Source organism: Ahaetulla prasina, chromosome 7 (genome assembly GCF_028640845.1).
Source record: "Ahaetulla prasina isolate Xishuangbanna chromosome 7, ASM2864084v1, whole genome shotgun sequence".
Classification (NCBI taxonomy): Eukaryota; Metazoa; Chordata; class Lepidosauria; order Squamata; family Colubridae; genus Ahaetulla; species Ahaetulla prasina.
The window spans coordinates 98,560,229-98,581,446 of record NC_080545.1 but is presented as its reverse complement, the minus strand read 5'-3'; the positions used below and the strand labels follow the sequence as shown (position 1 = coordinate 98,581,446).

At 48.4% G+C, this 21,218-nt stretch overlaps 1 protein-coding gene across 1 annotated transcript in view; it reads left to right on the top strand.

Moving 5' to 3' along the window:
* Positions 1-21,218, top strand: part of CHCHD3 (coiled-coil-helix-coiled-coil-helix domain containing 3) — a 272,613-nt gene that overhangs the window by 84,842 nt on the left and 166,553 nt on the right. The window contains exon 4 of the mRNA XM_058190055.1: positions 12,624-12,768. Coding sequence (XP_058046038.1) covers positions 12,624-12,768 — 145 coding nt within the window. The remainder of the gene's footprint in view (positions 1-12,623; positions 12,769-21,218) is intronic.

Sequence of the window (21,218 nt, the reverse complement as noted above, 5' to 3'; positions counted from 1 at the left end):
TCTTCAGGATCTGGCCTTCTAAAGAGCAGTCAGGGTTGATCTCCTCTAGAATTGACTTGTTTGTTCGCCTTGCAGTCCAAGGGACTCACAGGAGTCTTCTCCAGCACCAGAGTTCAAAGGCCTCGATTCTTTGGCGCTCAGCCTTTCTTATGGTCCAACCTTCACAGCCATAATTGCAACTGGGAAAACCATAGCTTTGACTATATGCACTTTTGTTGTCAGGGTGATGTCTCTGCTTTTTAGTACGCTGTCTAGATTTGCCATAGCTTTCCGCCCCAGGAGCAAGCGTCTTTTAATTTCTTGGCTGCAGTCCCCATCTGCAGTGATCTTGGAGCCCAGGAAAATAAAATCTGTCACTACCTCCATTTCTTCACCATCTATCTGCCAGGAATTGAGAGGGCCGGATGCCATGATTTTAGTTTTCTTAATGTTGAGTTTCAAGCCAACTTTTGCCCTCTCCTCCTTCACCCGCATCAATAGAATAGAATAGAATAGAATTTTTATTGGCCAAGTGTGATTGGACACACAAGGAATTTGTCTTGGTGCATATGCTCTCAGTGTACATAAAAGAAAAGATACGTTCATCAAGAGACTCTTTAGTTCCTCTTCGCTTTCTGCCATTAGAGTGGTATCATCTGCATATCTGAGGTTGTTGATATCTGAGGTTGTTGCTTAGCTGGACATCAGTCAATAAACCCATTCCCATAAAAATGCAAAATTATCTTTGCTCTGACCTGCCTTTTGCATTTAGTACCCCTTTCCTTTGCCCTGTCCAGCCTGTTTCAGAATTGCCCTGTGAGGCTCAAATGTTTCACCAACTCTGCCCCTTGGTTGGCCAAAGCCTTCCTCTTACGAATGACCCACCTTTTCCAGTAATGGCTAGACTGAAGCCAACAGATGCTGCTTTGTCTTCGTCAACAATCCCCCAGTACCGGAACCTTGGTTTGGGGTTATCCCCGACTTCTGCAACAAAAAACGTACATATGTGTGTGTATGTGCGCGCGTGCACATGTGTCCATTCGGCCTTTTCTCTTTCCGCATCATCGATTGGGTCGCTAATGGGATTTGATGGGAATAATCTGCAGGATCTGGGGACGTCTTGCCATGCAATTTAGTCCTTGCCTGCATAATTTAAGCTTTTTGCTTGAGTAACTAAAGATGCTTCTTAATAAACTCGGTTAAAAACTCCCCACTGGTTTGCATTCCGGAAGGTCTATGGAGCATCGAAGCTTCTCTCCACATAAAAGATTAGTCCCGCTTTCTAAAGCCTTAGAAAGGCCACACCTGAAATGCCGCATCCGGTTTTGGTCGCCACATTAAAAAAAAAAAAAGAGTTTGAGACTTTGGAAAAAGTGCAGAGAGCCACTAAAACGATTAAAGGCTTGAAGACAAAGGCATATGAAGAACGGTTGCATATGAATTGGATATGGCTAGTCTAATGAAGAGGACTAGGGGTGACATGATAGCAGTATCCTAATATTTGAGGGGCTGCCACAAAGAAGAGGGGGTCAACTTATTTTCCAAAACACCGGAAGTGTCGTGTCGCACTCCCCCTCCGACTACCGGGTCAAGGAAGTCCGTATCAAATGTGGCAACGAAGCCTCTGCAGCTTGCCAAGTTCCTCCGAGGTTTCTCAGGGCAGGCAGGAGTCCAAGTTGTGACTTCAGCGATAGGGTCCAATATCAGCAAACTAGATAAGACTTTGCTTGACTCAAGGTTGGAATGCCAAAAGCAGGTCCTTTATATAGGCTGTGGGGTGTGGCTCCATGACTCAGCATTTATCCAGGCCTGCCCCTCCCGTCCTTCTGCTGGCATCGCCTCTCCGATCTCCGGAAGCGAGGATCCTCCCACTTTGAATTGTCTTCTGCTGTTTCGGAAAGGGAGGGGTCAGAAGAAGTAGGCCCGAGCAATTCCAATCCCTGGCTGGCTTCCTCTGATGGCTGAGCCAAAGGAACAAATGCGGTATGAGTGAGGTTTATCGGCTTGTTTGTTCACTCCTGGAATCCTCTCTGGGCATGGGGCCAGGGCGGGGGGGGGGGGGGCTGGAGGCATGACAGGCCGTTCATCTTCATTATCAGACTCGGAGTCTGATAACAGGCCTGGTTGGAGACGGGAGGGACCCGGCTGAGGAGAGGAGGGAGGACGAGTCACAACAGGAAGGCAGGAGAAGAAACTGTGAATGGAAACTAAACAAGGAGAGAAGTAACCTGGAACTGAGGAGAAACTTCGTAACACTGAGGACAATTAACCAGTGGAACAGCTTGCCACCAGAAGTTGTGAGTTGCTTCATCATTGGAGGATTTTAAGAAGAGACTGGACAGCCATTTGTCTGAAATGGGACACGGTCTCCTGTTTGAGCAGGGGTTGGACTAGAAGACCTCCAAGGTCCCTTCCAGCTCCCTTCTGATTACATGACATAATTTTCTGAAATGGGACAGGGTCTCTTGGTCGAGCAGGGGTGGGTTTGGACTAGAAGACCTCTAAGGTCCCTCCCAGCTCTATTTGGATCGATTGAGGCCATTCGGCTCGTTACTGTCAGTCTTCCTTCCTTCCACTTAACCATTCCCTTAGGGGTGAAGATGAGTTCTGTGTAATAGAAGGGAATGCCGGAGCGGGAATATTTGCAAAGTGACCCTGTTCTATAAGGATTTTCTCCGAAAAATACCTTGGCCGTGTAACGCAAGACACGCGACGTCGAAACCTTAATCTCTGCTGCGGTTTCCAGACCTTGTTTGAAGACGTCTATTTGATCATCTTTCACCGGCGGCCGTCTTTTCAGATGTTGACTTTGTGCTCAGTGTGAGAACATACATATAAAGTCGGCGTATTTTATTATTTAATACGTATTTTTTTTCCTCCTTGTACAAAACGGAGGGGCGTTAGAATGGCAGGTTTCCTTCCTTCCTTCCTTCCTTCCTTCCTTCCTTCCTTCCTTCCTTCCTTCCTTCCTTCCTTCCTTCCTTCCTTCCTTCCTTCCTTCCTTTTTTTAAAAAGAAGATTTTGGTCCTTTTGGCAGTTTTTCAGATTATGTATGGGAGCCCAACGTTCCACCTTTTGCGAATTAAAACAATATAAAGCACACGGCAATAAGTTTACTGGGGCAGGTTTCCCTCTACACAGCAGAGTATCCGAAGACCCTGATCTTCTGCAGATTGCGTAGTGTAACAAAAAACAACAACATCTAAACCGGGGTTTCCCCATCTTGCTAACGAAATGCCTTCAGGACCCAGGATTCCCCAGCCGGCATGGCTTTTGCTAGGAATTCTGGGAGTCGAAGTCCATGATTGGCAAGTTGTGAGATGGGCTCTAGACTTAAAATATGGTAGGCCAGATTGGTATGGATAACATCGCTTTTCAATTATGGAGGCATTTGGAGCTCCAACGCAATTGAGTTATTAGACAAACCTTTCCTTGAAGCAAAAGGAATGTCAATAATTTGCACTCCTTGGTGAAATGTTGCCTCCTTTCCTTGTTAGCTGGAGACTCCCTCCCTCCCTCCCTCCCTCCTATTTTCTTTCTTTCCCCCCTTCTCTCCCTTCCTTCTTTTCGGCCTTTGCTTCATCATCCCCTACCTCCCTCCTCTCCTTACTTACTTCCCTCCCTCCCGTTCTCTTTCCTTCCTTCCTTCCCCCCCCCTCCTTGGCCTGCGCCTGTGTCTCATCCTCCCCTCTCCTCCCTCCCTCCCTCCCTCCCATTTTCTTTCCTTCCTTTCTCCCTTCCATCCCTCCTTCCCTCCTCATTCTCCTTCTTTCCTCCCTCCCTTCCATCTTATTTTCCTTCTTTCCCACCTCCCTCCTCCTTACTTACTTCCCTCCTCCCGTTCTCTTTCCTTCTTCCTTCCCCCCCCTCCTTGGCCTGCGCCTGTGTCTCATCCTCCCTCTCCTCCTCCCTCCCTCCCTCCCATTTCTTTCCTTCCTTTCTCCCTTCCATCCCTCCTTCCCTCCTCATTCTCCTTCTTTCCCTCCTCCCTTCCATCTTATTTTCCTTCTTTCCACCCTCCTCCTTCCTTCTATCTCATTCTCCTTTCCTCCCTCCCTCCCATCTCATTCTCCTTCTTCCCTCCTTCCCTCCTCCTCCATCTCATTTCCTTTCCCTCCTTCCTTCTTTCCATCTTATTCTCCTTCTTCCCTCCTCCTCCCTCCTCCCTTCCATCTCATTCTCCTTTCCTCCTTCCTCCCTCCCTCTTGTCTCATTCTCCTTCTTTCCCTCCTCCCTCCTTCCATCTCATTCTCCTTTCCCTCCTTCCTCCTCCTTCCTCCTCCCTCCCTTCCATCTCATTCTCCTTTCCTCCCTCCTCCCTCCCTCTTGTCTCATTCTCCTTCTTTCCTCCCTCCTCCCTCCTTCCATCTCGTTCTCCTTTCCTCCTTCCTCCCTCCTCTCCTCCTTCCATCTCATTCTCCTTTCCTCCTTCCCTCCTCCCTCTTGTCTCATTCTCCTTCTTTCCTCCCTCCCTCCCTTCCATCTCATTCTCCTTTCCTCCTTCCTCCCTCCTTCCTCCCTCCCTCCTTCCATCTCATTCTCCTTTCCTCCTCCTCCTCCCTCTTGTCTCATTCTCCTTCTTTCCCTCCTCCCTCCCTTCCATCTCGTTCTCCTTTCCCTCCTTCCCTCCCTCCCTCCCTCCCTTCCATCTCATTCTCCTTTCCCTCCTCCCTCCCTCCCTCTTGTCTCATTCTCCTTCTTCCCCACCCTCCCTCCCTTCCATCTCATTCTCCTTTCCTCCCTCCTCCTCCTCTCTCCCTCCCTCCTTCATTCTCCTTTCCTCCCTCCTCCTCCTCCTCCTCCCTCCCTCTCTCCTCCCTCCTCTCTCTCCTCCTTCCATCTCATTTCCTTTCCCTCCTTCCCTCCTTCCCTTCTTTCCATCTTATTCTCCTTCTCCTCCTCCTCCCTCCCATCTCATTCTCCTTTCCTCCTCCTCCTCCCTCTCCTCCCTCCCTCCTCCTCTCTCCCTCCTTCCATCTCATTCTCCTTTCCTCCCTCCTCCCTCCCTCCCTCTCTCTCCTCCTCCTCTCTCCCTCCCTTCCATCTCATTTCCTTTCCCTCCTTCCCTCCTTCCTTCTTTCCATCTTATTCTCCTTCTCCTCCTCCTCCCTCCTTCATTCTCCTTTCCTTTCCTCCTTCCCTCCTCCTCCCTCCCTCCCTCCCTCCCTCCCTCTCTCCCTCCCTTCCATCTCATTTTCCTTTCCCTCCTTCCCTCCTTCCCTTCTTTCCATCTTATTCTCCTTCTCCTCCCTCCCTCCCTCCCTCCCATCTCATTCTCCTTTCCTCCCTCCCTCCTCCTTGTCTCATTCTCCTTCTTTCCTCCTCCCTCCCTTCATCTCATTCTCCTTTCCCTCCTTCCCTCCTCCTCCCTCCTCCTCCTCCCTCCCTCTCTCTCCCTCCCTTCCATCTCATTTCCTTTCCCTCCTTCCTTCCTTCCCTTCTTTCCATCTTATTCTCCTTCTCCTCCTCCCTCCCTCCCATCTCATTCTCCTTTCCTCCTCCCTCCCTCCCTCCTCTCTCCCTCCCTTCCTCTCTTCTCCTTTCCCTCCTTCCTTCCTTCCTTCTTTCCTCCTTCCTTCTCCTCCCTCCTCCTCTCTCTTCTCCTTCTCCTCCTTCCCTCCTCCTCTCTCCCTCCTCCTTCCATCCCTCCTTCCTCTCTCCCTTCCATCTCATTTCCTTTCCTCCTTCCCTCCTTCCCTTCTTTCCATCTTATTCTCCTTCTCCTCCTCCCTCCTCCCATCTCATTCTCCTTTCCTCCTCCCTCCTCCTTGTCTCATTCTCCTTCTTTCCTCCTCCTCCCTTCCATCTCATTTTCCTTTCCCTCCTTCCCTCCCTCTCTCCCTCCCTCCCTCCCTCTCTCCCTCCCTTCCATCTCATTTTCCTTTCCCTCCTTCCCTCCTTCCCTTCTTTCCATCTTATTCTCCTTCTCCTCCTCCCTCCTCCATCTCATTCTCCTTTCCCTCCTCCTCCTCCTCCCTCCTCCTCCTCCTCTCTCCCTCCCTTCCATCTCATTTTCCTTTCCCTCCCTCCCTCCTTCCCTTCTTTCCATCTTATTCTCCTTCTCCTCCCTCCCTCCCTCTCTCCCTCCCTCCCTCCCTCTCTCCCTCCCTTCCATCTCATTTTCCTTTCCCTCCCTCCCTCCCTCCCTTCTTTCCATCTCATTCTCCTTCTCCTCCCTCCCTCCCTCTCTCCCTCCCTCCCTCCCTCTCTCCCTCCCTTCCATCTCATTTTCCTTTCCCTCCTTCCCTCCTTCCCTTCTTTCCATCTTATTCTCCCTCTCCTCCTCCTCCTCCTCCCATCTCATTCTCCTTTCCCTCCCTCCCTCCCTCTCTCCCTCCCTCCCTCCCTCTCTCCCTCCCTTCCATCTCATTTTCCTTTCCCTCCCTCCCTCCTTCCCTTCTTTCCATCTCATTCTCCTTTCCTCCTTCCTCCTCTCTCCTCCCTCCTCCTCTCTCCCTCCTTCCATCTCATTTTCCTTTCCTCTTCCTCCCTCTCTCCCTCCTCCCTCCCTCTTCCTCCTTCCATCTCCTTCTCCTTCCTCCTTCTCCTCTCCTCCCTCCTCCCTCTCTCCTCCCTTCCATCTCATTTTCCTTTCCTCCTTCCTCTCCTTCCTCCATCTCATTCTCCTTTTCCTCTTCCCTCCCTCTCCTCCTCCTCCCTCCTCTCTCCTCCTTCCATCTCATTTTCCTTTCCCTCCTTCCCTCCTTCCCTTCTTTCCATCTTATTCTCCTTCTCCTCCCTCCCTCCCTCCCTCCCATCTCATTCTCCTTTCCCTCCCTCCCTCCCTCCCTCTCTCCCTCCTCCTCTCCCTCCTTCATCTCATTTCTTCCTCCCTCCTCCTTCCTTCTTTCCCTCCTCCTCATTCTCCTTCCCTCCCTCCTCCCTTCTCCCTCCTCCCTCCTCTCTCCCTCCTCCATCTCATTTCTTTCCTCCTTCCTCCTCTCCCTCCCTCCTCCTCTCTCCCTCCTTCCATCTCATTTTCCTTTCCCTCCTTCCTCCTCTCCTCCTCCCTCCTCCCTCCCTCCTCCCATCTCATTCTCCTTTCCTCCCTCCTCCCTCCTCTCTCCCTCCCTCCTCCCTCTCTCTCCTCCTTCCATCTCCTTCTCTTTCCTCCTCCCTCCTTCCCTTCTTTCCATCTTATTCTCCTTCTCCTCCTCCCTCCTCCCTCCCTCCCTCCCTCTCTCCCTCCCTTCCATCTCATTTTCCTTTCCCTCCTTCCCTCCTTCCCTTCTTTCCGTCTTATTCTCCTTCTCCTCCCTCCCTCCCTCTCTCCCTCCCTCCCTCCCTCTCTCCCCCCCTTCCCTCTCATTTTCCTTTCCCTCCCTCCCTCCCTCTCTCCCTCCCTCCCTCCCCCTCTCCCTCCCTTCCATCTCATTTTCCTTTCCCTCCCTCCCTCCTCCATCTCATTCTCCTTTCCTCCTTCCTCTCTCTCTCCCTCCTCCTCCTCTCTCCCTCCTTCCATCTCATTTTCCTTTCCCTCCCTCCTCCCTCCTCCCTCCCTTCCATCTCATTCTCCTTTCCTCCTCCTCCTCCCTTCTTTCCATCTTATTCTCTTCTCCTCCCTCCTCTCCTCCTCCTCCTCTCTCCTCCTCCCTCCTCCCTCCTCTCCTCTCTCCTCCTCCTCCTCCCTCCTCTCTCTCCTCCTCCCTCTCTCCCTCCCTTCCATTCTCCTTTCCTCCCTCCTCCTCCCTTCTTTCCATCTTATTCTCCTTCTCCTCCTCCCTCCTCCCTCCTCCCATCTCATTCTCCTTTCCTCCTCCTCCTCCTCCTCTCTCCCTCCCTCCTCTCTCTCCTCCCTTCCATCTCATTTCCTTTCCCTCCTCCCTCCTCCCTCTCTTTCCATCTCCTCCTCTCCCTCCCTCCCTCCTCCTCTCTCCTCCTCCCTCCTCTCTCTCCTTCCTTCATCTCATTTCCTTCCCTCCTCCTCCTTCCTTCTTTCCATCTTATTCTCCTTCTCCTCCCTCCTCCTCCTCCTCCTCCCTCCCTCCCATCTCATTCTCCTTTCCTCCCTCCTCCTCTCTCCTCCCTCCTCCCTCTCTCCTCCCTTCCATCTCATTTCCTTTCCCTCCTCCCTCCTTCCCTTCTTTCCATCTCATTCTCCTTTCCTCCTCCTCCTCCTCTCCTCCCTCCTCCCTCTCTCCTCCTCCCTCCTCCTTCCCTTCTTTCCATCTTATTCTCCTTCTCCTCCCTCCTCCCTCCTCCATCTCATTCTCCTTCCCTCCTCCCTCCTCCCTCTTTCCTCCTCCCTCTCTCCTCCTTCCATCTCATCTTTTCCTTCCTCCCTCCTCCTTCCTTCTTTCCTCTTTCTCCTCTCCTCCCTCCCTCCCTCCCTCCTCCCATCCTTTCTCCTTCCTCCTCCCTCCTTCCCTCTTTTTCCTCTCATTCTCCTTTCCTCTCCTCCTCTCTCCCTCCCTCCTCCCTCTCCCTCCTTCCTCTCATTTTCCTTCCTCCTCCTCCCTCCCTTCTTTCCATCTTATTCTCCTCCTCCTCCTCCCTCCCTCCTCCCTCCCATCCTTTCTTCCTCCTCCTCCTCCCTCCTCCCTCTCCTCCCTCTCCTTTCCTCTCATTTTCCTTTCCCTCCTCCTCCCATCTCATTCTCCTTTCCTCCTCCTCCTCCCTCCCTCCTCCCTCCCTCTCTCCCTCCCTTCTATCCTTTCCTTTCCTCCTTCCTCCTTCCCTTCTTCCTTTATTCTCCTTCTCCTCCTCCTCCCTCCCTCCTCTCTCCTCTTCTCTCTTTTCTTCCTCCTTCCTCCTTCCTTCTTCCTCTTATTCTCCTTCTCCTCCTCCTCCCTCTCTCCCTCCTTCCCTCCTTCCTCCCTCCTTCCATCTCATTTCTTCCTTTCCTCCCTCCTCCCTCTTTCCATCTCATTCTCCTTCTCCTCCTCCTCCTTCCCTCCCATCTCATTCCTCCTTCCTCCCTCCTCCTCCCTCCTCCCTCCCTCCTCCTCTCCTCCTTCCATCTCATTTTCCTCCTTCCTCCTTCCTCTTTCCTCTCTTCTCCTTCCTCCCTCCTCCTCTCTCTCCTCCTCCCTCCTCTCCCTCCCTTCCATCTCATTTTCCTTTCCTCCTCCTCCTTCCCTTCTTTATCTATTCTCCTTCTCCTCCTCCTCCTCCCTCCCTCCCATCTATTCTCCTTCCTCCTCCTCCCTCCCTCTCTCCCTCCCTCCTCCCTCCCTCCTTCCATCTCATTTTCCTTCCTCCCTCCCTCCTTCCTTCTTCCATCTCATTCTCCTTCCTCCTCCCTCCTCCCTCCCTCCCATCTCATTCTCCTTCCTCCTCCCTCCTCCTCTCCCTCCTCCATCTCATTCTCCTTCCTCCTCCCTCCTCCTCCCTCCTCCTCCCTCCTCCTTGTCTCATTCTCCTTCTCCTCCTCCTCCTTCCTTCCATCTCATTTCCTTTCCTCCTCCATCTCATTTCCTTCCTCCTCCCTCCTCTCCTCCCTCCTCCTCCTCTCCCTCCTTCCATCTCATTTCCTTTCCTCCCTCCTCCTTCCTTCTTTCCATCTCATTCTCCTTCTCCTCCCTCCTCCTCCCTCCTCCATCTCATTCTCCTTCCTCCCTCCTCCTCCCTCCTCCTCCCTCCTCCCTCTCATTCTCCTTCCTCCTCCCTCCTCCTCCCTCCTCCTCCCTTCCATCTCATTCTCCTTCCTCCTCCTCCCTCCTCCTTCCATCTCATTTCCTTCCTCCCTCCTCCATCTCATTCTCCTTTCCCTCCTCCTCCTCTCTCCCTCCTCCTCCCTCTCTCCTCCCTTCTATCTCATTTCCTTTCCCTCCTTCCCTCCTTCCCTTCTTTCCATCTTATTCTCCTTCTCCTCCCTCCTCCCTCCTCCTCCATCTCATTCTCCTTTCCCTCCTCCTCCCTCCTCCTCCATCTCATTCTCCTTCCTCCTCCTCCTCCTCCCTCCTCCTCCCTCTCCTCCCTCTCCTCCTTCCATCTCATTTCCTTTCCTCCTTCCCTCCTTCCTTCTTTCCATCTTATTCTCCTTCTCCTCCCTCCTCCTCCATCTCATTCTCCTTTCCCTCCTCCTTGTCTCATTCTCCTTCTTTCCCTCCCTCCCTCCCTTCCATCTCATTCTCCTTTCCCTCCTTCCCTCCTTCCTTCCCTCCCTCCCTCCCTCCCTCCCTTCCATCTCATTCTCCTTTCCCTCCTTCCCTCCCTCCCTCCCTCCCGTCTCATTCTCATTCTTTCCCTCCCTCCCTCTGTTGTTGTGTACAAAAGAGGAGCAGGATCGTCAATTATATACATTTACCACCTTGAGTTGTTTATTAAAATGAGGCATACAAATAATAATAAAAACAAACAAACATTGCAGGAACTGGGATTTCGTCATTGATTGACCGAAGGGCAGCCTCTGGATTGGCCAGTGTTCACTCCTGCCTCTTTTGTGCGTCTGTGTTTTGTGAGGCGCCCGATGATAATCTCCCAAGTAGTAGCAACTCTTGCATAAAGTTATGTGTGAGTTAAAACCTTTGATGGTAAATATGACAGATAAATCACCTTATTTTGAAGAAGAGTGGCCCGGAATAAGGATAGCTCTATGCTTAGATTACACACTACGCGCCTACCCAAGAAATATTAATAATGCATTTAATCTTTCTGGGAAATAGGATTTTTATAATCATAATGATATTATATCTGCGTGCTGTGCTGATAAGTTGAAATCACATTACTTGCTAGACTTGAAGCTTTATGCATATAATAAAGGCTGGCATTCATGCTTAGAAGTGCTCTTGCTTGTTAAAAACCAGCAATTATACGTCTCTACCGCAGCTCCTGGGCGCATTATGGCCTTATCAGTAGACACGAGCTGGGAGGAATGTTCTTCGGTGTCTCAGGGTGCCGGTTCCATTGAATTTTGGAACAAGTCTTTGGAAAAAGTGCAGAGAAGAGCAGCTAAGATGAAAGACCTGGAGACTAAAACATAGGAAGAACAGCTGCAGGATTTGGGTTTGGCCAGTCTAAAGAAAGAAAATAGGAATAGGAATAAGAATAAGAATAGGAATAGAGTAAAGTAGAGTAGAGTAGAGTAAAGTAGAGTAGAGTAGAGTAGAATAGAATAGAATAGAATAGAATAGAATAGAATAGAATAGAATAGAATAGAATTCTTTTATTGGCCAAGTGTGATTGGACACACAAGGAATTTGTCTTCGGTGCATATGCTCTCAGTGTACATAAAAGAAAAGATCGTTCATCAAGGTACAACATTTACAACACAATTGATAGTCAATATATCAATATAAATCATAAGGATTGCCAGCAACAAGTTATAGTCATACAGTCATAAGTGGAAAGAGATTGGTGATGGGAACTATGAGAAGATTAATAGTAGTGCAGATTCAGTAAATAGTCTGACAGTGTTGAGGGAATTATTTGTTTAGCAGAGTGATGGCCTTCGGGAAAAAACTGTTCTTGTGTCTAGTTGTTCTGGTGTGCAGTGCTCTATAGCGTTGTTTTGAGGGTAGGAGTTGAAACAGTTTATGTCCAGGATGCGAGGGATCTGTAAATATTTTCACAGCCCTTTTCTTGATTCGTGCAGTATACAGGTCCTCAATGGAAGGCAGGTTGGTAGCAATTGTTTTTTCTGCAGTTCTAATTATCCTCTGAAGTCTGTGTTTTTCTTGTTGGGTTGCAGAACCGAACCAGACAGTTATAGAGGTGCAAATGACAGACTCAATAATTCCTCTGTAGAACTGAATCAGCAGCTCCTTGGGCAGTTGGAGCTTCCTGAATTGGCGCAGAAAGAACATTCTTGTTGTCCTTTTTTGATAATGTTTTTGATGTTAGCTGTCCATTTTAGGTGTTGAGATATGATGGGGTGTTACTACGAGTGATATAACAGCAGTCTTCCAGTATTTGAGGTGCTGCCACAAAGAAGAGGGGAGTCAACTTATTCTCCAAAGCACCAAAAGGCAAGACATGAAGCAATGGATGGAAACTAATCAAGGAGAGAAGCAACCTGGAATTAATAAGAAACGTCCTAACAGTGAGGGCAATTAACCAGTGGAACGACTTGCCTCCAGAAGTTGTGAATGCTCCAGCACTGGAAGTTTTTAAGAAAAGACTGGACAACCATTTGTCTGAAATAGCATAGGGTTTTGTCCTGAGCGGGGGGTTGGACTAGAAGACCTCCACGGTCCCTTCCAACTCTGTTATTCTATTATCTGCTCCTGAAACCAAGGACCAGATGTAACATTCGTTAATGGTAGAGGGTCTCCTGCTTTATTCCAACTCACCCTGTACAATTTGCCATGGCCAACTCGCCACAGGATAACTCTGCGAGGGCCAATTCAACCGTTCAATTGAATTATTTAAAATAGTTGAAAAAAAATCTGTTTTCATTTTTCTCCTTCACATTATGTTCTGTCCTCTCCTTTCTTTAGTGATTCCGTTCTGCTCTTTCTTTGATTTTACTGTAACTCTTGTCCCACGGTGAGTTGTCGTTGTAGACCCGGAGCGGGGTGGGGTGGGGTAGGGGTTGGACTAGAAGATCTCCAAGGTCCCTTCCAACTCTATCCTGATTGATTGACGTGAGAGGCCAACCAATTTTGGCAAATTCCCGGCTTCTTTTCTTTGGTCCTTTTAAGTTTGGACACCTTCTGTTTTGACCGTACCGTTGACTTTTCCGTCTCGGCTCTTTTTTGCAGATTAAAGCAAAACCAATCGTCCATCCAAGATGAAGTGGCTAAAGCCCTAGACCGGGAGAGGGCTGCGTCCAATGAGCATTTGGCTAGGGCCGTCCTGCGCGAGAGAGTGTCAGCCGAAGATGAACGCATGAAGACACAGCTACTGGTAAGTTGTACGGTTCTTCCCAAGATGATGCGGTTGCATAAAATACCTAAGATCAGTTGGTCTCCAACCTTGGCAACTTTAAGACTTGTGGACTTCAACAGACTCCAGCAAAGCTGGCTGAGGAATTCTGGGAGTTGAAGTCCACAAGTCTTAAAGTTGCCGAGGTTGGAGACCCCTGCCTAAGATGATCTGGTTGACCATACATGCAGGCAGTCCTTGATTTACAACCGTTTGTTTAGTGACCATTCAAGGTTAGAGCGGCACTGAAAAAAACGATTTATGACCGTTTTTCACACTCAAGACTGATAAAGCGTTTCCCCATGGTCACATGATCAAAATTCGAACGCTTGGCATCTGGTTCACTTGTATGACAATGTCCCAGAGTTGCGTGATCCACTTTTGGCAACCTTCTGACAATCAAAGTGAACGGGAAGGCGGATTCACTTCAAAATCCTGTGGCTCGCTTTAACAGTGGAAGTGACCTTCAATCGGTCCTCACATTTACAACGGTCTGAGCATCCTGACGATCGTGTGATCAAAATGGGGAGGGGGGGGGGCAACATCAACACGGAGCCACTTGATCACCATTTGCGACTAGTAAAGTCAATGGGGGAAAGCCCGATTCATTTAACGGCCACGCGAATCCCTTAACTGCAGTGATTCACTTAAGAGCTAGGGCAAAATAAGATGGTAAAATTGGGCATGGCTCACTTAACAGCTGCCTACGTTTAGCAACCAACATTCTGGTTTTCAAATTTGTGGTCGTAAGTCGAGGACTGCCTGTAATTAAAAAAAAAATCCCATGATTTAAGGATGTCAGTAGTGATCTACTAAAGACATCGTTCAAATTAAGTATATCTCTATCTTTGTCTGTCTGTTTATCTATCATCTATCTATCTATCTATCTACAGTATGTCTGTCTGTCTGTCTATCTGTCTAACTACCTACCTACCTACGTATCCATCTATCTACAGTGTCTGTCTGCCTGCCTACCTACCTACCTACCTACCTACCTACTATCTATCTATCTATCTATCTATCTATCTATCTATCTATCTATCTATCTATCTATCTATCTAGTGTCTGCCTGTCTGTCTGTCTGTCTTGTCTGTCTGTCTGACTGCCTGCCTGCCTGCCTGCCTGCTGTCTGTCTGTCTGTCTGTCTGTCCTATCTATCTATCTATCTATCTATCTATCTATCTATCTATCTATCTATCTAGTGTTTGCCTGTCTGCCTGCGTACCTACCTACCTACCTGCCTATCTATCCATCCATCCATCCATCCATCCATCCATCCATCCATCCATCCATCCATCCATCCATCCATCCATCCATCTACAGTATCTGTCTGTCTGTCTGTCTGTCTATCTGTCTACCTACCTACCTACCTACCTATCTATCCATCTATCTATTTATCTATCTATCTACAGCAGCGGTTCTCAACCTGTGGGTTGCGACCCCGTTGGGGGTCGAATGACGATTTGCCGGGGTCGCCTAAGACTATCGGAAATATGGGAAGTATACTTGCGAGTCGAAGAATCGCGCTCCAATGGTTGACTCCACAAGCCAGCTGCAGGCTTTTCAAATCGCTAGCCGAATTCGGCTTCAGGCGCGATGAATTAAAAAAGAGAGAAATCTTTGCTCTGATGTCTCCCTCTCAAGCCAGCTGCAATCGCTCCCAATCGCTAGCCTAATCTGGCTTCAGGCGCGATAAACTTAATAGGGGAGGAGTCTCCGCTTTAATGCCTCTGTCCTCAAGGCAATCGCAAGCAGTTCAGATCGCTAGCCAATACGGCTTCAGGCGCGATAAATTCAAAACGAAAATAATTTTATGGTTGGGGTCGCCACATCATGGGGAATTGTATTAAGGGGGTCGCAGCACTGTAAAGGTTGAGAACCACTGCTCTACAGTGTCTGCCTGCCTGCCTACTACCTACCTACGTACTTATCATCCATCTATCTATCTATCTATCTATCTATCTATCTATCTATCTATCTATCTATCTATCTATCTATCTATCTATCTATCTATCTATCTATCTATCTATCTATCTATCATCTATATAACATGACCTAACTATGCGTTTCCTCATTTTACTAAAAGATAAACTAAATATCTTTTTTTGCGGGGGGGGAGGGGGGGATAGAACCGCAGGGATTCCCTTCATCCAAATTTTGCTTTAAAGACTTTCCCTGGTGGGTTTTTATTTTCTCCCCGTCTTCAATGCGTTCACATTCCTGCTCCTGAAACGCGCATTTAACTTTTTAAGTTCTTTGAGGCACTTAAAAAGGGAAGGTCGCAATTTGTTTTTCCCCATTTGAAAGTGTGGCATTGTTGGCAAAATGCCAAGCTTTTCAAGTTAGGAAGGGGATGCCAGGTTGATAGAAGGCAGGCCATGAATGGAGCTGCAGAAGGCTTCCACGTGTCCGCCGAAAATGGACTCAACTTATATTCTTTTACACCCTCGGGGGAAGCGTGGGTACGATTGTAGCTTCCATCTTTTGGAATTGACAAACCTGCGAATCATACAATATTCCTTATCCTTTTTTTTAAAATTTGCATTTATATCCCGCCCTTCTCCGAAGACTCAGGGCGGCTTACACTATGTTAGCAATAGTCTTCATCCATTTGTATATTATATACAAAGTCAACTTATTGCCCCCAACAATCTGGGTCCTCATTTTACCTACCTTATAAAGGATGGAAGGCTGAGTCAACCTTGGGCCTGGTGGGACTAGAACCTGCAGTAATTGCAAGCAGCTGCTGTTAATAACAGACTGTCTTACTAGTCTGAGCCACCAGAGGCCCATCCATTCATCCATCCTTGAGCTTAGAACTCAAAAGATAGAACATAAAATGGATGGGGGAAGGTTAAAAAGGGAAGAATCCATGCCCTCATTCCTTGGGATCCCCAACCCTAAAAGAGTAATTTTAGGAGGAGCCCTCCTAATTTACCCCTTCGTATTATATTCTTTGAGAGCACAGTATCTGCCATAGAGTCCTTCGGGTTTCTGAGTTGTGTAATCCCCCACGGAATGGGAGAACTTGCCGTGGCCAATTCGCAGTGGGGCAATTTAATTATTTAAAACATAAATAAAAATGAGGACCCAGATTGTTGGGGGCAATAAGTTGACTTTGTATATAATATACAAATGGATGAAGACTATTGCTTAACATAGCGTAAGCCGCCCTGAGTCTTCGGAGAAGGGCGGGATATAAATGCAAATTAAAAAAAAAAAGAATATTTTAATTTTTCGCCGTTCACATTTCATTCTGTCCCTCCTTTCGCATCCTTTTCTTTAAGGATTCTGTTCCACTGTCTCTCTGATATTAATGTAACTCTTACCTGGCTGCAAATGGTCTCGCGGCGACTTGGCCGTGGCCAATTGTCCCTTGGCGAGTCAGCCATGGTGAGTTGGTTCTGGCCAATTGGCCCCGGCCAGTTGTCCAGCCATAAATTTGGGCCAGTATTCAAGCACCCAACATGTGATCGTGTGACCAGGGGTGGAACAGCCATTGTAATGTCAAAGCTGGATTGTAAATAGCTCTGGGGATATAACTTTGAATGGTCGCAATGGGACCAGTCATAAGTCAAATCAAATCAGAACACAGCTGGAAGGGACCTTGGAGGTCTTCTAATCCAGGGGTCTCCAACCTTGGTCCCTTTAAGACTTGAGGACTTCAACCCCCAGAGTCCCTCAGCCAGCAAAGCTGGCTGAGGAACTCTGGGAGTTGAAGTCCACAAGTCTTAAAGGGACCAGGGTTGGAGACCCCTGTTTTAGGCCAGCCTCCTGCTCAAGTAGGAGACCCTTATACCATTTCTGACAAGTGGCTGTCCAGACTCTTCTTAAAAGCCTCCAGTGTTGGAGCCCCTATCATTTCTGGTGGCAAGCTGTTCCACTGGTTAATCGTACTCACTGTTAGGAAGTTTCTCCTTAATTCCAGGTTGCTGCTCTCATTGATCCGTGTCCCTCCATCGTTTCTTATCCTGCCTTCAGGTGCTTTGGAGAATAAATTGATCCCCGCTTCTTTGAGGCAACCCCTCAAATATTGGAATGCTGCGATCACGTCCCTTCTAGTCCATCTTTTCTCTAGACTGGCCAAACCCAAATCCTGCAACCGTTCTTCATGGTTTTTTTGTCCCCAGGCCTTTAATCATCTTAGTTTCCTTGAGGGTCCTTGAGTGGCGCAGACTGCTAAGACAGTCTGTTATTAACAGCAGCTGCTTGCAATTACTGCAGGTTCAAGTCCCACCAGGCCCAAGGTTGACTCAGCCTTCCATCCTTTATAAGGTAGGTAAAATGAGGACCCAGATTGTTGGGGGCAATAAAAGTTGACTTTGTATATAATATACAAATGGATGAAGACTATTGCTTGACATAGTGTAAGCCGCCCTGAGTCTTCGGAGAAGGGCGGGATATAAATGCAAATTTAAAAAAAAAAGTTGCTCTTCTTTGCACTTTTTCCAAAGCCTCAACATACTTTTTTTTTGTAAGATGGTGACCAAAACTGGATACAGGATTCCAGGTGTGGCCCTACTAGATTAGTGAAGGACCAGCTGCAACAGCTCCGCCATTTAATACTTCTCATTAAAGGTGTCGTGTGTGGAAAAACTTCATTCGAACCCGCTGAGATTTATAGTCGCTGGAATAGTTTTCATGGTGGTGACGTGGCTATAAATAACGTATTGACAAGCCATCAGCGGGCAAATTACGAGGGCCAGGTTGAACCCGGTCGAGCATCTGGGAATTTAAAACGTAAATCTATGGATAACTGAGGGAGACGAAAAGCCGCCGTATATCCATCTCCTTATAATCACCGAGCGTTTACCGTTCGCACGTTTTGTTTCGGCGCTGGGCAAAAACGAGTGGCTTTTAAGACATTATATTTGAGAAAAACCGGTTTTATCGACTTGCCACTGGTGTTAACACCTCATTTCTGACTGAAAAGAGGCAAAGAAAATATCATTTCTGTGAATGTTGGTGCCAGATACGGCCTTTAAAATTTCTCACAGCTAGTCCTCGGCTTACAACCGCAGTTGAGCCCAAACTTTCTGTTGCTAAATGAGGCATTTGTGAAGTGTGTTTTGCCCTGTTTTGCGACCTTCCTTGCCTCCCTTGCTTAGCAAATCACTGCCGTTGGTAAGTTAGTCACCCGGTTGTTAAGTGGCTCCCCTGTTGACTTGGCTTGTCAGAAAGTCAGGACACAGGAATGGTCATAAATAGGAACCAGTTGCCAAGCCTCTGAATTTTGATCCCGTGACTATCGGGATGTGGTAAGGTCGTAACTGTGAAACACGGTTTCTAAGTCCCATTTTTTTCAGTGCCGTTATAACTCTGAACGGTCACTAAACGAACGGTTGAAAGGACTGCCTGTATTTCTAGGGCAAATTTTGTCTGTGGCATCTGAAGTCCACTAAATGAGTGGCGCAGTGGCCTAGAGGTGGCGCTCTCGCCTCATAGTCAGGAGGCTGTGAGTTCGATCCTAGGTAGAGGCAGATATTTCTCTCTCTGGGCACAATGAGAAATATATCTGCTGCACAAAACTCCGCATTGGCGACAAGAAGGGCATCTGGCCAGTCAAACACTCTGCTCCGTTCAGTTGCCCAGATTCCACCCTGTAAGGGATTACAGGATCATTAAAAGGAGATGATAATGAACAGGAGTCTCCAACCTTGGCAACTTGAAGCCTAGAGGACTTCAACTCCCAGAATTCCCCAGCCAGCTTTGCTGGCTGGGGAATTCTGGGCGTTGAAGTCCTCTAGGCTTCAAGTTGCCAAGGTTAGAGACCCCTGATAATGATGATCTGAAGTCCACAAAATGGATGCCTGTGAAACTGGGAATTTATTGTGTTGTACATCACAATTTTGTCAGCAGCTCCATGTGTCACCGGCTGATCTTCGACTCTGAGGAGGCTTCTTTCTGATTTTCTCTAAAAGCAAATTACACCTGATTTTTTTATTTCCCAGATTTTTTCCTGCTTCTTCGTTTTTTGTTTTTGTTTTTTTCCCTCTCCTGTGTTTTAAAAATGGCCGGCCTAGAAAATGCCACAGGGCGGGCATGCTAAACGAGGTGGCACGCTTTCTTTTAAGAAAAGCCTCTCTTGTTTACAAGCCTGTAGTATTTTATTACATAGCTCATTTAGCTCATTCATCATTTTAATAGAAAAATGAGTCGTGTTCTGTGATTTTGAAATAATTGGAGGGAGACCACGTCGGCTAACACTGAATTACTTCTTTGAGGCCTAGCCAAGCAGGAAGATACCATAGCAGCATAGCTGATGAAGTTCAATAATGAGTATTTGCAATGCAGCGAAAAATATCCATGAAATTAGCGTTCATTCCTAAAACTTAGGGTCTGGGACCTCGAACAGAATTAAGCCAATTCTGAGTTTCGTGGCTAAGGCGGGACTAGAACTCCCATCTTCTGGTGATTGGCTCAAAGTCACCGAGCCAGCTTTCATGCAGGACTAGAACTCACTGTCTCCTGGTGATTGGCCCAGAGTCACCCAGTCGACTTCCATGGCTAAGCGGGACTAGAACTCCCCATCTTCTGGTGATTGGCTCAAAGTCACCGAGCTAGCTTTCATGCAGGACTAGAACTCATTCTCTCCTGGTGATTGGCCCAACGTCACCCAGTCAACTTTCATGGCTAAGGTGGAACTAGAACTCACCGTCTCCTGGTGATTGACCCAGAGTCACTGAGCCAGTTTTCATACAGGACTAGAACTCACTGTCTCCTGGTGATTGGCCCAAAGTCACCCAGTCGACTTCCATGGCTAAGGCAGGACTAGAACTCGCCGTCTCCTGGTGGTTCGCCGAAAGTCACCCAGCTGGCTTTCATGCCTAAACAGGGACTAGAACTCACCTTAACTGCTATAACAAATTGAGCTGCGTAGACCCCATCCTTCCCCTTTGCAAAATGCCCTGATCAGGGGTGAAGGAAACATTCAAATCTTATCCCCACTTTTATTATGTTTCCTTGGAAATCAACCCTTCTTTTTTAAAATCACCAAAAAAAGGATTCCTGTTCTGACCCAGGCTTCCTTAGAAAGTATACAGTACAAACTTAGTCCCGGCAAACGTCTTCAATTCATACGGCTGTGAATTACTGTCATTCCCAGTCTGAAAGGCTTCTCAAACAGTCTTGCAGGGGAGTGTTTACAAACACCCACCTTATCTCCCTTGGAATGCTGCCAGAGAGCTAATTGACGCAGGGCCAGGCCAAACTTGGCACAGAGTCACAAACAGAATTTTCAAATCTTGAGTTGGCCAGATGAACTAATTGCTTCCTGCAAAAGCTCACGTCCCCTTCGCTTCTCTTTTATGTCTTATGGGAGGGGCCAATCGTCTCCAAGCCTTCCTCCCAAGTCAACCCTGTTTCCTTAATTGTTCCTGTCTCCTGGCATCTCTGCGCATGCACACATTGGGAACAGGCCCCCGCTGTTCTTCTGCCTCGCTGATGTCAGACTCCGGAGACTCTGGAGGCAGCAAAGAACTATCAGATGCCCTTGGCCCTCTCTCTGCCTCCGACTCAGAGCCCTCGTCCGAGCCTTCTCCAGACTCCAGGACTAGCCCACATTCCTCCCTAACCTCCTAACTGTCCGACCCTGCTGCCAGCTCTGCTGGCTGCTGCCGGGCCACAACAGTTTCATTGTCGTGTCCCCCTCCCCCTCCAACGACCGGGTCTAGGAAGTCCGTATCAAATGTGGCAACAAAGCCTCTGCAGCTTGTCAAATTCCTTCAAGGTTTATCAGGGCAGGCAGGAGTCCAAGTTGTGACTTCAGCGATAGCAGCAAACTAGATGAGACTTTGCTTGACTCAAGGTTGGAATGCCACAAGCAGGTCCTTTATATAGGTTGAGGGGTGTGGCTCCATGACTCAGCATTTATTCAGGCCTGTCCCTCCCTCCCTTCTGCTGGCGTCGCCTCTCAGATCTCCGGAAGCGAGAATCCTCCAACTGTGAATTCTCTTCCGCTGGATCTGCTGTCAGTAATTCCAGCACGTGGCTGGCTTCCTGCTCACACGCTGTAGGAGTGACGTTTATCGGGTTTTTTTGTTCATTCCTGGAATCCTCTTCGGGCATGGGGCCAGGGCCGGGGGCTGGAGGCATGACAGGCCATTCATCTTCATTATCAGACTTGGAGTCTGATAACAGGCCCGGGTGGAGACGGGCGACTGAGGAGAGGAGGGAGGACGAGGCACAACATTCATGTGGCTGAATTCCAAGGTAGAAAATGAGTTTTAAGAGATTTCTTCTCCTTTATAGTAATGCTTGGCGGGCTACTTGCGTGCTTTTAATTCCACCCACCACTGTTTAAATCTTTGATTACTTTGGGGCCTCTCCTCCTTCCCAATTTGGGGTCACAAAAAATGCAAAAGTTGCCAGGCGTTTTGTCCTTCTAAATAATACGGTCGCCGTGCGTGTAGCCGAAAATCTTTAAATATAAT